Here is a 17378-nt window from a genome sequence, read left to right as displayed (position 1 = left end):
AGTGTATTTAGAACCCTTTCAGTCCCCAGATTCTCGTCGTACCATAAGATACGACAACTATTTATATTTGATTTCCCCTATCGTAGAACCCCTAGGGGTAGGTGGAGAGGGAGCAATATGTAAATATCGCTATCGACATACATTTCAGGGTCATGAATAAATTGCAGCAAACTGAATGCTGTCCATAAAGGGTGAGAATTGTCACTTGCCTTACGGACTTCCTAAAGTGCACACGTTGGGCCATTGGATGCTATGACCTGCAATAATATTAATTCCCAACAGCAAAAGGGAAACAAGCACGCTGAATTGGCATTATTTGCTTCGTATCAACCAGGATATCGCAGGAAAAGCATGTTAGGTTAAGGAAGATTTAAAAGATACTTCAGCATTAAAATTTACTTTATAGATTGCATACAATGAAACTAGCAACTACACATCAGTCTTCTTGGAATACAGAGAAGTACAGTACATAAGCTACTTTGAACACATTTAGCATTTAGACAATCTGAACAGGAAATTACTGCACCATTGGCTCCTGTCCTCCCGTCTGAGTGATTGGGATAACACGCTCTCCTTTAGGTTGAGGCAAAGCCTGAAAATAGGAAATAAAGATAAGCAATAAAGTTTAATGAGAAACATGATAAAGCAATCTTATTGTGAAATTAAAAAAGTGCAAACCTTCCGAGGTGCTTCAATGGTGAGGATTCCATCTGAAGAAAGTTTGGATGCAACAGTATTAGGGTCAACATCCTTGGGCAGTATGTACCGTCTCTGGAATTGGCGAGAGACAAATCCGTGCTCATCTGGTCTCTCTTCGTGCTTTCCTTCAACCAGAACAGAATTTCCTACAGTCTTGACAACAATTTCCTCAGGTTTGAATTGCTTAACATCAAGGTTTACCTGAAAGAAAAAAAAAACCTTGTAAGAAATTTGCTGGAACCCAACAGCATCACTTGGAATGTATGAATAAGCAAATCACCTTACCCGGAATGCATCCTTATCATACTGAACATTTGATACTCCACTGTCACGGGCAGTCCTGTGGCGCCAGGGTCTGAAGTAGGGACAACGTTGCAGAAGTGGCATATCTTCGTTCAAGAGGCCTAGTCCAAAATTTGGGTCGAAGAAGGATCTTGGACGGAAGACATCCCAATCATCAAAGAAATCATTCATTAGGTACGGAGCGAGAGACATCTGAAACAGGTGAAAAAAGAAATACTCAATTCCCAATAAATGCGTTGCTATAACCTGCAGAGCTCAGCTATGTTTTAACCCTCCCCAAGTATCAACAACGAAAAGAAGTTGACCATGTACACTACCTTTGCTCTTTAAGATTTTGAAAATTTAGTTTATTTACATCAAGAAGAATATAATGTTACCACTCTTGTTGGTAAAGGATATGAAATCCTATTTCAGCCTATAACCATGTCATACAGGGTTGTGTTGACAAAACTAAAGCCATGCTATTCCATGCAAAGTATTCTGAAAGAGGCTCAGATAATGCTTGTGTGGTAAAGATATGTTTTAAGTTTCGATCAAGGGGTTAACAGTACAGCTATGTTTGAACCCCCGGACAACAAGATCTCAGGGAATTTACTAATACTGGAGACAGAGCAATTGAGTAGTGTATTTGCAAAACTGGCCATTTCCAAATTGTTAAATTTTTCAGGAAATCAAACAATTAAACAATCTAAATAATATTTAGAAGAATTTTCATTTGCTCAATTGCTTATAAAAAGCATTTTAATGCATGTTACAGAGGCACATTAGCAACATCGTGTACATTGCTCACATGAATATTCCCCATCTTCTGGGTTGTTTTATGAAGTCATCATCATCATCATCATCATCAAGTTCTTTTAAAACTTCCAGCACTTCTTCACTCCACCACCGCGTCAAATATTTAGTCAGTAGAGATTCTACATCCATTACCCAACTCTTGTTATCGAAGTAGCTGCTAGCAGCCGAGTTTGCAGCCAATTGCCGTCTTGTGAAAAAGTGGATAGAACAGATTGAGCACAAGTGGATCTCAGTTTTTTGGAGAAGGTCAGTTTTGCAAAAAGACTACTTAATTTAACCGGTAGGTGTGTGCTGTCTGTTAGGATCATAAAGGAATTAGTCATCCTACCACAAGATTCAAATATGATACCTGGTGTATTTTGATAGAGAAAATGGGCGTCATATATGCCCTTTTCATATCTGAGGCATTGGCAAACTTCCCACAGTGGAGAAACCATGCATTTTTAACAATGCATGTCCCTTTTCAAGGATCAATTTGGCATCTGTATAGTGTAAAATCCCTTGACTAAATCTCTTACAACACACATGCATTACAAAAATGTGTTCTTAAACACATGGAAATATTATGCAAAATAAGTTATTGTCTCAAAAATTTTGTTAAAGGCTATTCTTAGAAAAATGTTGCAACACCTGTGCTAAGCAAAGGTAGACAATTCATTGACAGTTGCGTTAACGCTACCAGCAGGAAAAAGTATTATGTTATCAATTATCTTGTTTTTCGACACTAATTTGACCATTAATATTTAAGAAAAGGAAGTTACTTATAAACAAATGCAGTAGAGACAATACGCGACACTCAGCGAGATATCGAGGAACTCTCACTCTCTCTCTGACCCGAGAACTACTGATTCTGTCATAAGAGCATGTATATCGTTTGGGAAGGAGAGAAGAGATTTGTACCTGTTAAGAAGGGTAAAATGACCTCAGACCCTATTTATTATACAAGGGAAATAAAATTAAAAAGAAAATGTAGAATAGTAAACAGGAAAATCAAAGAAGGTAGGGAGAGTAGAGAAAGTAGAAAACAGCTAATGAGGGAACTGAATAGAGTGAAAAAGGAAGCAAAAGAGAATTATATGAATGGCATTCTTCAAGAGCGTAATGACCACAAAGGGAAATGGAAACAGCTGTATTCATATATCAGAAATCAAAAAGGAAAAGGAATCCAAATTCCTACAATGGTGGGAGAAGGGGGTGAACACTATTTAACAGATACTGAGAAAGCAAACCTCTTTAGTAGGGAATTTAGAGATTCAGTAGATGATTATCAGGAGTTGGAAACCGAAACAGAAGTTACAGAGGGACAGACACAGAAACAAGAAGCTTCTCATTCACAAATGAAGACATTTTCAGAGAAATCCAATTGCTTCAGCAAGGAAAAGCAGCAGGAAGTGATCAAATTACTGGGGAGGTGATAAAGACAACAGGGTGGTACATAGTGCCTTATTTAAAATTTCTCTTTGACTATGTCATAAATAATAGTGTAATACCAAAAGGAATGGAAGGAATCTATAATACCAGTTTATAAAGGAAAGGGTGATGAAAGGAAACCAGAGAACTACAGACCAATCAGCCTGACCAGTATAGTTTGATATTAAACTCTCCAGTATTTTACAAAGTACATCAGAGGGATATGTGATGATAAAAATTGGTTCATGAGGAGCCAGTATGGATTTAGAAAGAAATTTTCTTGTGAGGCACAACTGGTGGGATTTCAGCAGGACATATCAGATCAGTTAGATTCAGGAGGCCAGTTAGATTGCATAGCCATAGATCTTTCCAAAGCCTTTGATAGGGTGAAACATGGAATATTATCAAAGAAATGGAGGGAACAGGATTGGACGTAAGGGTTACACGTTGGGTAAAAACATTTCTAAATTCAAGGGTTCAGAAAGTCAAAGTAGGAATTAACGTACCGGTATCACAGGAAGAGAAAGTTTGGAAGGGAATTGCACAGGGTAGTATAATCGGTCGTTACTTTTCTTAATATACGTAAATGATTTAGGGAACAATATAACATCAAAAATAAGATTGTATGCAGATGACAATTGTTTATAGGGAAATAAACAACATTGAGGATTGTTCAGAATTACAAAGGGACCTTGAGAGTATCCAACAATGGGTTGAAGAGAATAATATGAAGGCTAATGGAGGCAAATCAACTGTTACAACATTTACAAACAGGAGTTGTTAAACTCAATTTGAATATACTTTGGATGGGGTAGTTATCCGAAAAGATGGCAAGTGCAAATACTTAGGCGTAAGATTTTAAAGTAATTTGCACTGGAAGGGTCATGTGGATGACATTGTTGGGAAAGCATACAGATCGTTACATGTCATAATGAGGCTACTTAAAGGATGCAACAAAGAATTAAAAGAGAAAAGTTACTTAAGTATGGTTTGTCCATTATTGGAATATGCAAACAGTGTTTGGGATCCTCACCAAGAATACCTAATAAAAGAAATAGATAGTGTGCAGAGGAAAGCAGCAAGATTTGTAACAGGGGATTTCAGGAGAAAGAGTAGTGTGTCAGAAATGTTAAAGAAACTAGGGTGGGAAACTTAAGTAAGAGAAGGGAGAAAACTAGACATATGATTATATAGAGCCTATACAGGAGAAGCAGCATGGGGAGATATCTGTGAGAGGCTTCAGTTGGAAAATAATTATATAGGCAGGACTGACCACAAATATAAAATTAGAAGGAATTTTAGCAGAAGCGATTGGGGTAAATTTTCATTCATTGGGAAGGGTGTGAAGGAGTGGAACAGTTTACCAGGGGTAGTGTTTGATCCTTTTCCAAAATCTGTACAGGCTCTTCAGGAACTCTGAAAAGTGTTGGTAAAAGGGGCTCTGGTTAAGACGCAGCAGGTCGTTATGCTACTTAGGTTCCAGAATGGGTAAAGAAAAGAAAAAGTAAATAAATGCAATGTAAATTTTAATCTTATACCAGTTGTACAGTATCATTTGAAGTAATTCCACATACTGTATATCAGATGACTATATTTGTAAGTAGTACAGGAGATATAAGTAGAATTTTGTAAACAATGTAAATTTATTAAGGATGAGCTGTGTGTTTAATAGAAAAAATTGTTAGCGTAAATTATATAATATTGTATTATAGGAAAACTTTATTCTCTTGTTAATTTAATATTTAGTGCTTGACAATGTATTTTAGTGTACCATTTGCCACCGAGGTAAACACCTCATTTGCAAATAAAGAGATTTTGATTTGATTTTTATTTGTGAATTTTTTGGTGTTATTCATGCGTTTTCAGCGAGTTGACATAATTAAATAGTAGCGTGTGTCATTCCTTGATATCTCTTCTGAACATGAGGGGAAAGGTATGTGCTGTGTTTGGCTGCTGTAACTATGAAGTAGAGAAGAAAGTGCGGTCTTTTGCCTCCCTCGTGACAAGAAAATTTAAGTAATATTGTGTTTGCATACATATTCTTCCAGTACCGAGCTCGATAGCTGCAGTCGCTTAAGTGCGGCCAGTATCCAGTATTCGGGAGATAGTAGGTTCGAACCCCACTGTTGGCAGCCCTGAAAATGGTTTTCCGTGGTTTCCCATTTTCACACCAGGCAAATGCTGGGGTTGTACCTTAATTAAGGCCACGGCCGCTTCCTTCCCACTCCTAGCCCTTCCCTGTCCCATCGTCGCCATAAGACCTATCTGAGTCGGTGCGACGTAAAGCAACTAGCAAAAAAAAAAAAAATTCTTCCAGTGACGAAGAGCTTTTTATAGTACTTCATAATCTTCTGACCTGCTCGACCCATATTTTAACTGGCTTAAAATATAGTAGCATATTGTATTGTACAGTGCAGTAGTTAACCTGAAATACCAATGTGTTGTAGGTGTGATCCGTGGGTTTTGAAATGTCACAGAAGTGATTTGGATAAGGTGTACAAGAAAGAAGGGACATTACGCTTGTATAAGAATCTGTTCAGATCATTTCCAGGTTAGCGACTTTAAAAAATCCTTGACTATACAGCCAAGGGTATGTTACGTTACATTTTTACTCTAATTGTACGTAAATATTCCTCAAAGCATCACTATCGACAACATTCATACTTTTTTCTTTCTTTTATCGCTCTTCTCAGATTAAAGCCGGGATTTTATAGATTTTCTTTCTGTTAGTAGGCTTCACGTTAAGAGGAAAATTGTCCAGCTTTTAAATGTTAATTCATTGCATCATGTGTAAGGAATGTGCCGATATTTTTTTGACAAGTGTCTTAATATGATGATACAATCATTTTTAAATGAGAAAAAAAGAATCTAACCGTGAAGGTTCAGGCAGGAATGCTAAAGCAAAAAAGTAATGCATAAATGAAAGATTAACCCATTTTACAGCAGTCCATTTCACATCTTGTTTATATGTCTAATTTCAGCCTAAATAATAACCTTTTAAATAATTCTTCATTTATCCAGAATTGCCTTAGTAAATTCGAAGTTAATATCTCAATACTTTCCTTCTAGACGTTATTTATCCATTTTCGTATATGCATTTCCATTGAGATTCCAATTTAGCGCGACTTTTCAGGTCAAGTTACTAGGAGCGCCACCGTCGAAGTCTCCCATTTTAACAAGGGGAAATCCGAAGTGTAGTATATCGTCTCTACTGTATTTGTTGTACCGTAACTTAAAATTCTTTACATTATTGCCACATAGTATTTTATTATTTTTAACTTTCCAACTGGAGATTGCCCATCAGGGTATATCAGGCCTACACAAGACTGCAATCGCAGCGATAAAAATGATGCAACCAAACCTTTTCCATGGTGACAAATACAGTAGAGGGTGTCATGTCGCTGTCTCGAAATGAGAGTCTTAAGCAGACAAGATAGGAAGCGATATTGGCTTACCAAAACTGCTTACAATAATTTGTTCACTGAATGTAAAGTTGTAGTTGCTTTAACGTTACTGATTGACAGCCCTGACGAAATCTTGTTTTTGTAGTAAATTTTGGTCTCGTCTAAACGCCGCTAGAATCTTCACCCCAGCCGAGAATTGAAACCTGCTGAACCGAAGTCTTCGTTGCTAATCATCTTACTTAGGAATTGGGACAAAACTTGGTTAAAAGGGAGCGTGTGAACACAATATTTAATTTTTATTGTACGATTTGCAGTTGAAAAAGCTTGTACCTTTTCAGGAGTAGGGCTCAGATTTGTCACTTGTGTCCTGCCAAATACAGTAGAGACAATACACGACACTTACGGATTTCGCCTTGCTAAAATGGGAGACAATTCGATGGTGGCGCTCCTAGTGACTTGACCTGAACAAATCGCGCTAAATTCAAATATCAATGGAAATGTATATACGGAAATGGATAAATAAATTAAGTCTCGAAAGAAAATGTTATTGAGATATTAACTTCGAAGTTGCTAAAGCAATTCTGGATAAATGAATGGAGAATTATTGAAAAGGTTATTATTCAAAGACTGAAATTAGACATATAAACAAGGTGTGAAATGGACTGCTGTGAAATGGCTTGATCTTTCATTTATGCATTACTTTTTTAGCTTTAGCATACCTGCCTGAAATCTTACGGTTGGATTTGTCTTTTTTCCTCATTTAAAAACAATGTATCATCACATTAAGACATTTGTCAATAAAAATATCGGCACATTCCTTACACATATGATGCAATGAATTAACATTTAATAGCTGGACAATTTTCCTCTTAACATGAAGCCTACTAACAGAAAGAAAATCTATAAAATCCCGGCTTTAATCTGAGAAGAGGGATAAAAGAAAGAAAAGTTTGAAAATGTTGTCGATAGTGATGCTTTGAGGAATATTTACGTACAATTAGAGTAAAAATGTAACATACACTTGGCTGTATAGTCGAGGATTTTTAAAGTCGCTGGCCTGGAAATGATCTGAACAGATCTTATAATTCTTATACAAGCGTAACGTCCCTTCTTTCTTGTACACTTTATCCAAATCGCTTCTGTGACATTTCAAAACCCACAAATCACACCTACAACAACACATCGGTATTGAAGGTTAACTGCTGCACTTTACAATAAAATATGCGTATTATATTTTAAGCCCGTTAAAACATGGGTCGAGCAGGTCAGAAGATTATGAAGTACTATAAAAATCTCTGTCACTGGAAGAATATATATGCAAACACAATATTACTTACATGTTCTTGTCACGAGGGAACCTGAAGAACGAGCGCTCATTTTTCTCTACTTCGTAATTACTGCAGCCAAACACAGCACATACCTTTCCCCTCATGTTGAGAGGAGATATCAAGGAATGACACACGCTACTATTTAATTATGTCAACTCACTGAAAACGCATAAATAACACCAAAAACTTCACACACAAATACACGTGCTCTTATGACAGAATCAGTACCGTTCAGGTCTATCCGCTAGAGTGAGCTCCAATAGCTGTCCCTCGATATATCGCTCAGTGTCGTGTACTATACGCGCACTTTTTCTTGAGCCCGGAGCTCCCTAGTGCTGAATCGGTAGACGTCGGTTATCTTCGACATCCATATCGGCAACCTTTGAAACACAACTATGAATCGCTTATTCATCGCTGTGCGACATCTGGCGTACACTTTACAAACTAGTACAGTTGTTGTTTACACAGCAAAGCCAAACTATATAATTCATGCTAGTAACAAGATTCGCATTGAGAAATGTTATATAATGTTAAATAATGTATGTGTGACACAATTGTTGACGTAAGATAATAAATGTTTAGAAAATTCATATCGATCGATCATATTATCGATTCAATTCAGATTTCATTTCCATCCAGTTGGCAGTATAACCGGAACTGGCAACACTCCCTCCTTGCTCCTCACCCCGTAAAAATCGGGCTCAAGAAAAAGTGCGCGTATAGTATTGTCTCTACTGTATTTGGTCCTGCATAAGCGTTTTACTATATCTTATAGGGTTGTGTATCGCCAAATAAATGCTACGAAGACATGTATACCATTCTGAAAGTGCCGGCACTTAAGGTGTTTATGGTCTGTTATTGGCAGCAGAGTAGTGATTAGATCAAAGGCGTAATACATTGGACTTCAAATATCTGAAACGTAAGTGTTCATAAAAAAAAAGTAACGAACCAGCTGTACCAAACTGTCAAGAGTTCTGGTTGGATGATGGGACTCGTGAGATTAGGACTTCAATTGTTGAATAAATCCTGAACACCCACTTTCTCCCGAACTTCATAATGAAACCACTTATAGGCTATAGATTATGTAGCTAATACTCGTGATTGCTTCCAAATTCAACTTTTTTCGACTAGCCTACGTGCATTTGTAGTGGGGCATTTAATTTCATTTCTATAGGCGCACTAGTCTAATACAAAAATCGCACCATCAAACGACAGAGAAACGCGCGGTAGAGAATTGACCAGCAGATTAGACTGGCGTCAGTACATATTGTGATCAGCAACCGGTCGTAAAACTCGGCAAAATGAAGACATCGGGTTACCCGAAATTTCATTCTGGGAGGGTCGCTAGAAGATTAGCGAGGACTAACCACAACGTATAATACAGTACCGTACCGGTAGTTTGTCTTCGATTAGTTTTCAAATGGCAGAGTGTTACGATAACTGCGAGGACCGTGTCATACCTAAGTGCCAGGTTGTTCTTCCCAATTAGCTTAACGATCCATTGACATTTGTATCCAACTTCGAACAGAGAAGATATGTGGCGCTCTTCTCTAATCCAGAGTGTCGAAAGAGGCACATCCCAGTTTGTAATAAAAATTGGGATTGGTTTTACGTCGCACAGACGTCTTATGACGACGATAAGTCTGTTTTACTCCATTTATAGTGCAATATTTCGAAATCTCAAGCCAAGTTATAACGTCTTACTAATTACCGCATTGTAGGCAGTAGCGGCGATTGTGAGATAGAGATAACGATCGCCACGAGTCGAATGGAACGGAACAGGATTCTCTGCTAAGAATATATTTCGACTAGCGGAATGGAATCGAACATAATTATCAAGATTCGTGCAACTTCGTAGACAGTCGGGTCGAGATCTTTCGGACGACCATTTGGCGGCAAATGTGTATCAGCTTCAGCTGGAAAGAGCCGTTTCTTGGATACGGTCGGGAGCGTTTTGTTTTGTTTAGTTTAATTTATTAATACAAAGGCACAAACTACTACAAGACCCACGAGCATTGCTACAACAACAACGTAAAAAAAGCCTGGGAGGAAATGAGCAAGGCTATGAAAAAACCAAACTTACTAGAATATTAAATTTTGTGGTAGGTTACTGTAGTCTATATACAATGCATTTCATAATTTGTTGACTTCATCACAAAATCATGTTATGTTGGAGTTCACATACGGTATAACAGTACGATAATTTATACCACACCTCATATGGGATCTATATTTAAGCGTTTATTATATTTACAGTGAACGATTTCTAAGTTGCATTCCCTAGGTTTCAAACGGTCGTATGTGTTCCTAACAAATAGTAGGCTACTGTATACCAATTGCTCTGTTGTGGACAAATACACCTCACGGTCTTTAATGTTGCAGAGAGTTGGCCGTGCGGTTAGGGAGGCGTAGGTGCGAGTTCATTCGAAACCCACTGTCCGCAGCCCTGAAGATGGTTTTCCGTGGTTTCCCCATTTTTCATCCCAGGAAATGCTCGGCCCGTACATTAACGCCACGGTCCTAGCCCTTTCCTATCCCATCGTCGCCATAAGACTTATGTGTCGGTGCGACGTAAAGCAAATTGTAAAAAAAGTAATGCTGAGGCTACCTCTATTAATGATTTCATCCTGCCACAGGATGGAATCTGCTGCATTAAAGTTGTTTTAAAAATGATCACGGACTCCCGTTGCATCTGAGGTAGCATTTCCTCCTGTAAAATTGAACTTTTGTTATAAAATTCTACTACAGTATCTGCAATAGTTGTTGAAATTGCAATACAGTAACTTTGAAGTAGGCCTACCATCGAGACTTAGCTTAATCGCGCAATGAACATTCAAATACGTTTGAATACTCTTCTTTCGGCTCTCGTTAATTTCATGCACCCAAAAACATCTGTGATCTCTCGTAATTTTCTGCCTCCTCATACCTATCAGACTGTCCATTGTAAGCTTGAAGTTTCCCGTAGAATCCCGCTCGAGCGTGTTCCGCTAGATAGCAGTCGAGTGGAAATTTCGGCTGTTCGATTCGATTCCACTAGGTGGGAGCGAGCCTTATACATCAAAATTGAAGCCGGGCTGAGTCCCTCAGACGGTTGAGGCCGGTGGTATTTGAAGTTGCTCAAATACGTCAGCGTATTGTCGGTAGTTTTACTGGCACGTAAAAGAACTCCCACGGGACTAAATTGCGGCACCTCGGTATCTCCGAAAACCGTAACAGTAGTTAGTGTTGAGGTTTGAATGTACAAGCAAATGACATACCGGACAGACTAGTAACTAAGGAGTTTTACGCTTGTAGATTCCCCTTTTGTTTTGTATGTTGTAGTAATAAAGTGTTGTAGGAAAGATAGTTATTTGCACGTTACAACGCAACAGTGGGACGTAAAGATAATAACATTATTATAATAATTCGAAACTGAAGAAAAAAAGCTACAAAATGATAAATTTCTTATGCTCTCTGAACGAATTTGGACAGATAGGAAAAGGTTGACAATTTACCAATTTAAGTGCAGTAACAATAGTTTGAGATTTTGATTCAATAGTATTGAATAAAACTTTTACCAAAGGAACAATATTACACATTTATTACAATTAAAAAGAAATACGGCGAGATTATGCAATTAAAAATAGTTTCTTAATGTAGTCAAATACTAAATTTTGAGACATTACAGAAACTGCCAGACTTACGAGTGCGCGCGATAAGGGGGTGAATTAGACCTAAATGTCCATGACCTTAGAAAAAAGGAAGTATACTCATTAAAGTATTTAGTATACCCCTGCTGCCCTTCCTCACAGCACATGCAAAGTCTCTACTACTTGCTGTGACCCTATGCAAATCTGTTAGACGGGTCGAACGATATTTTGCGCGTATCTCCACTGATAATTTTGCTAATAATTAAAGAAAGGAAAGAATTAGCTGATAATACAATAAGGCTTGTACAAATTGCTTTGTTTAATAATTCCTGCTTTCAGTCGGAAAAAAAGATGGAATAAAAATGTAACATTTTATCAAAAAGAGGGAGCTATTGAAAGTTCTGTGCGTAGCACTTTTAAAACACGAACATCGATAAACAGTTATCAATATCAATATAAACACAATAAGACGCTCGTGAAAGTGAACTACGCTTGAGAGTAATTGCGCAAATCAGTACCGGTACATAGCCGGATCAACCACGGGGAGAGGGAAGGTCATAGTTGTTGGGACCGCTACGGTAGCTGTGACGGCCCTTCAGGAACTCGGAAAAGTGGTGGCAGAAGGGGCTCTGGTTAAGACTCAGCAGGTCGTTATGCTACTTAGGTTCCAAAATGGGTAAAATATAAATATGTAAATAAATTCAATGTTAATTTTAATCTTATACCAGTTGCATAGTATTATTAGAAGTAATTTCACATACTGTATACGAGTCGACTATGTAAGTACACGAGATATAAGTACAACAATATAAATTTATTAAGGATGATGTGTGTTCAATAGAAAACAATTATTAGCGTAAATTGTATAATATTGTATTCTAGGAAAATTTTCTTCGTGTCTTGTTAATTTAAAATTTAGTGCTTGACAATAATGTATTTCAGTGTACCATTTGCCACCGAGATAGACACCTCATTTGCAAATAAAGAGATTTTGAATTATAAAACACAGATAACTCGCTTACGTGATGCGCGCATGCACAGAAATGTCATAAGGACACTGATACAATTAAGTTGTTAATCAGATTACCGTACGGTACCGGTACACTACAAAGTCCTCCAAGAAAAAACAGAACAAGAATATGACGAAGGTGAATACTTGTTACGGCGAATGACGTGTTGAAATTATAATCTAAAATAAGATTTTCGAGGCTTCTTATAGAATATACTTACATGGGTGCCCATATGGCAGTTTGTAGGAGGGGGCGGGGGTGCAGACCTGGGGGGGTACGCAGTATTTTTAATATTTTGGAAGATAAATGGCGACTTGTGTTCTGCGACAGAATAACCCAGGGTATCCCTTACCTGTTGGTGGGGGACGGTACCACCACTTCTACGTAATACTTTTTAAATCATTTTCTTGAAAGGAAAACACCTGACATTACATTTTTGCCTTCCCCTGATAGCTAGGGGGGGGGGGGGAGGCAACCCCACCTTGCCCCCAGGTATGGACGCCCAGAGATTTGTTTTTTGCAATTATGCATGTGAATGCAAGAAAAGAGCTACCCATTGTATGTACTCACTTTGTCATCAGTATTACGTTTATATTCTTTCGTAAAAATGCCATGGGAGTGTTTTAACCTCCAGTAAACCCCATCACTCCCCCCCCCCACCCCCCCTTCAGGTACGGCAGTGGCCCAAGCGCATCATATACAGAGTTTGCTTAAGTCCCATTGAATGGAAGTGGGGGTACAACACTAATGCACCGCTAGTGGTTTCAGTACTGCTAGTTCTAGTTCAATCTCAGTATTTCGTACAAATAGTCATCAAAATAACTGAAGAAAAGTTCAAGAAGAAACACCGCCCTACTAAAATTTAAGACGTAGGTATCGGAACAAGATATATATTATTTTATTTATTTTTTAGAATAAAAGGTTCGCATTACACGATTCAAATCAAACTCCGCAAAATGGTAAGGAACGTATGTTTAACAACTCACCTTTACTAAAGAGAAAACTGATGTCACGTACAGCTGCAAACACAAACCTCCAAAATATCGTCACGTACTCGCACCAAGCAAACTCAGACAACACTATATTTAGTTTCTGTCGCTCTTATATACCGTACTTGGATTCTTTAACTATCTAGAATATTCGGATCACAACGTTTCTGGGAGCTTCTGGTCAAGGATCTCGGAGAAGTTACTGGGCCCTTCCATCGCGCTGGTGTTCGGCAAACATCGACAGTCAGTGACTTTGCTCGTACTCACAGGCGATTGGCTGAAATCCATTCGAGCCACATCAGCTGCGAAATAGGGGAGTGGGGTGCGAAGAAGGGATGATTCTTGGCGGGAGGGAGGAAAGATTCGACAGAATCAGACAGAATGTGAGAATGAGAGAAATAGAGAACTGTTCATATTGTACTTAGCCTGCCCGAATATAAGTTAGAGTTTTTATTTTTCAGTGCTGTTGATTTATGTTTTTTTTAAAAATTTTGCCTTAGTTCATGAGAAGATCGTACAGTTAGCCTAAAAATTAAAATATTATAGGCCGGGCTGAGTGGCTCAGACGGTTAAGGCGCTGGCCTTCTAACCCCAACTTGGCAGGTTCGATCCTGGTTCAGTCCGGTGGTATTTGAAGGTGCCCAAATACGACAGCCTCGTGTCAATAGATTTACTGGCACGTAAAAGAACTCCTGCGGGACTAAATTCCGGCACCTCGGCATCTCCGAAGACTGTACCAGTAGTTAGTGGGACGTAAAGCAAATAACATTATTATATTATTTAAAATATTATGGTACAGGTATAGTTATTTGATGAATCTAAATGTCCCAAATTAGTTTCTTTCAGGAATATTTTTTGATATATATTAGAGATTCAGAATATACAGGGTTATTTAGCTAACTTGTTCATCTCAAATAACTCGTAACTGTTCAAGATATCTATATTCTGTTTTCATTTTCAGGAATGGTACCAAAAGGCTCATAACTGGACTTGCATTAATTTTTCATGGCGTCAGTATCTTCCGAAATAGTGGTACCGGATTTAAAAAAAAATTGAACTTCAGTAAAATGTTCCTACAGAAAACCTACAACCATTACAATTTCAGCACCGTGCTTATTTTGAAAATCGGTATTGTCTCATTTTCTGCCGGTGTAACTCCTTTGTTTCATCTGTACAGGCAGTAACTTGTTTCCAGGTTTTTTCCTGAAATCCTTACATTTTATCACAGTGTATTTATGAGTGCAGTAGAGAGAATATCTGTCAACAGCTAGCTCATGTCTCATAGGAGGCGCAAATCGAACAGGGCAAATCCCAGCTGGCAAATGAAGCACGTTTGAATACATTACATTTTATCGAGAAAATTTTGGATTTTGTTTTTTAATGTTTCACCTTTCTCTGCCACCTTTCTCACAACCTGATGAGGGTGTGTTGCGATTCATGTCGCACATGTCGATTTGGCCCAGTTTTCTGGGGAGTTTTGTGGTTTTCTTTTTTTTTTTCTTGTGTTAGTACTAACTCAGGTGGATTTCCGGTAACGATAGGATAGTCAAGTACTAGGACTGGGAAGGCAATGATCATGGCCTTAATTTAAAAAAAAATGGCAAACTGCTGAAAATTATGTTCAGTGCTGCTGCTGAGAGAAAAGGGGGGGGGGTGTCGTCGAACCTATCTCCCGTGTGGTTAGTCATGCCAGGATAATTGCATAATCTCACAATATCAGTTTTTAATTTACCTACCTTAGAAATTAAATGGTACCGGGCGAGTTGGCCGTGCGGTTAGGAGCGCGCAGCTGTGAGCTTGCATCTGGGGCATAGTGGGTTTGAATCCCACTGTCGGCAGCCCTGAAGATGGTTTTCCGTGGTTTCCTATTTTCACACCAGGCAAATGCTGGGGCTGTACCTTAAGGCCACGGCCGCTTCCTTCCCCACTCCTAGGCCTTCTCTATCCCATCGTCGCCATAAGACCTATCTGTGTCGGTGCAACTTAAAGCAAATAGAAAAAAATAATGAAATGGCGTAAGGCTTTTAGTGTCGGGAGTGTCAGTCGACATGTTCGGTCGTTTTATTTGACGTCCGTAAGCGTCGTGATGAGTATGAAATAGACACATACACCCAGCTCCTGTGCCAGCGGAGTTAACCAATGATGGTTAACATTCCGGACCCTGCCGGGAATCGAACCCGGTACCCCTGTGATCAAAGGCCAGCACGCTAACTACTTAGCCATGGAGCCGGACTTCATTACTTCATTTACCTTTTGCCTATGGCAATATTCAAGGTGTTAAATCATACTTCGGTTCGAATGGGCCTACTTTGGACCACGCTGTTCGACTCTTGGGCTTTGAACTTTGCCCAGTATTGTCGCATTTTCTGCCGGTGTAACTCCTTTGTTTCATCTGTACAGGCGGTACCTTTCTTCTGGGGTGTTTCCTTAAATCCATACATTTTATCATGCTGTATTTGTGAATACAGTAGAGAATACGTCAACAGCTAGCTCATGCCTCATAGAAAGCACGAATCGAACAGGGCAAACCGCAGCTGGCAAATGAAGCACATTTGAATAAAATTACATTTTAATGGGAAGTACCGGTACTTGTCCGATTTTGAAAATAATATCGGTGCTTAATTTGTAATGTCGGTACATTTAAGGTTATGTATAGAAAACAGTGTAGTTCCATTTATGAAAATGGTTAGTACCATTATTTGCCATTAAAGAGTACTGTAAATCCCATTATGAGCCGGCTGGTACAATTACTGAAAGTGGGAACAAATTGTTTATATCATGAACGGTTCGAGTTATTTGAGGTGGACATCTTATCTGAATAACCCTGTATTTTTGTCATCAGCTTCATGTAGGTGAGAAGAGATTCTGGTTTCGAGTCCGAATTGTCAGGTTCGATCCTGGTTCAGGCCGGTGGTATTTGAAGGTACTCAAATACATCAACCCCATGTCTCTAGATTCTGCAGGGAAAATTTCCTGGACCACAGCATCTCTGAAAACCGTACAAGTATTTAATGTGGCATTAAACCGATAACATTAAGACTGACTGTTAAAAGTAGCAATAAGTGGAAAAAACAACATATAGCATTATAAAGAGTTAGTTTTCCCACTCTCCATGCCAGTGGCTTATACTGAGGGCTACCAAAGCTATCGGTGAAGCTCAAACCTCAAGTGAAAACGATGGAAATCTAAAGCACATCTAAAGCAACACGAAAGTAATGAGAAAAAAAAGTTATGTATTTTTGTGAGCAAGTCATCAGTGGCTGATCTCGCAGCCCAGGGTTGGCGTCCTTCTCCCCTCGTTCCACCTCGCGCGACTTGCTGCAGAATGTCCGACAGGTGCTGGGACCAGGGGGCTAGGTGTGCTAGGTTTCGCTCCGTCAGATAGCCACTGCTAACAACCATATGTTCATCGTATATACTTCCTCACCTCATACTTCTGATGTAATTATATAGATAACAGAGCTGGTATTTCACTCCCGTTTACTTCTACATCCTTGTAGGAGGAAGACACTCCTGTTATAGGAGTAATATTTTATTTTTATAGGTAGATCTGCTAAAATCAAATACAATCTTTTATGTTTAGTGTTTTCTTTTGGTGGTTTTAATCGAACCCATGCTCATGGGTCACACACCACCACTTATCTCGTGAGGAAGCTAATAAACCAGTGAATGATGAGTATGACCACTGGTAGTGCTGTAAAAAACACTTTTTTATTTAATAATAATAATAATGGTACATGGAAAGCCTCTGTGGCTCAGACGGCAGCGCGTTGGCCTCTCACCGCTGGATACCATGGTTCAAATCCCG

General features: G+C 38.7%; 1 protein-coding gene across 2 annotated transcripts in view; it reads right to left on the bottom strand.

The window, feature by feature from the left end:
* Positions 1-381: 381 nt before the first annotated feature.
* The window catches only part of LOC136871931 (protein lethal(2)essential for life), a 34707-nt gene continuing 17710 nt past the window's right edge, over positions 382-17378 (bottom strand). The window contains exons 1-4 of one of the 2 annotated variants that reach the window (XM_067145668.2): positions 13568-13790; positions 985-1194; positions 679-900; positions 382-592 (exon numbers count right to left, since the gene is read on the bottom strand). In XM_067145668.2, the coding sequence (XP_067001769.1) occupies positions 518-592; positions 679-900; positions 985-1194 (507 nt within the window). In that variant the 5' untranslated portion in view covers positions 13568-13790 and the 3' untranslated portion in view covers positions 382-517. Of the gene's footprint in view, positions 593-678; positions 901-984; positions 1195-13567; positions 13791-17378 lie in introns of those variants that run through there. The other variant, XM_068227255.1, reaches the window with a different exon arrangement.

This window comes from Anabrus simplex, chromosome 1, assembly GCF_040414725.1.
Source record: "Anabrus simplex isolate iqAnaSimp1 chromosome 1, ASM4041472v1, whole genome shotgun sequence".
Taxonomy (NCBI): Eukaryota; Metazoa; Arthropoda; class Insecta; order Orthoptera; family Tettigoniidae; genus Anabrus; species Anabrus simplex.
The sequence above is the reverse complement of the archived record's forward strand: the minus strand, read 5'-3'. Positions and strand labels throughout refer to the sequence as shown.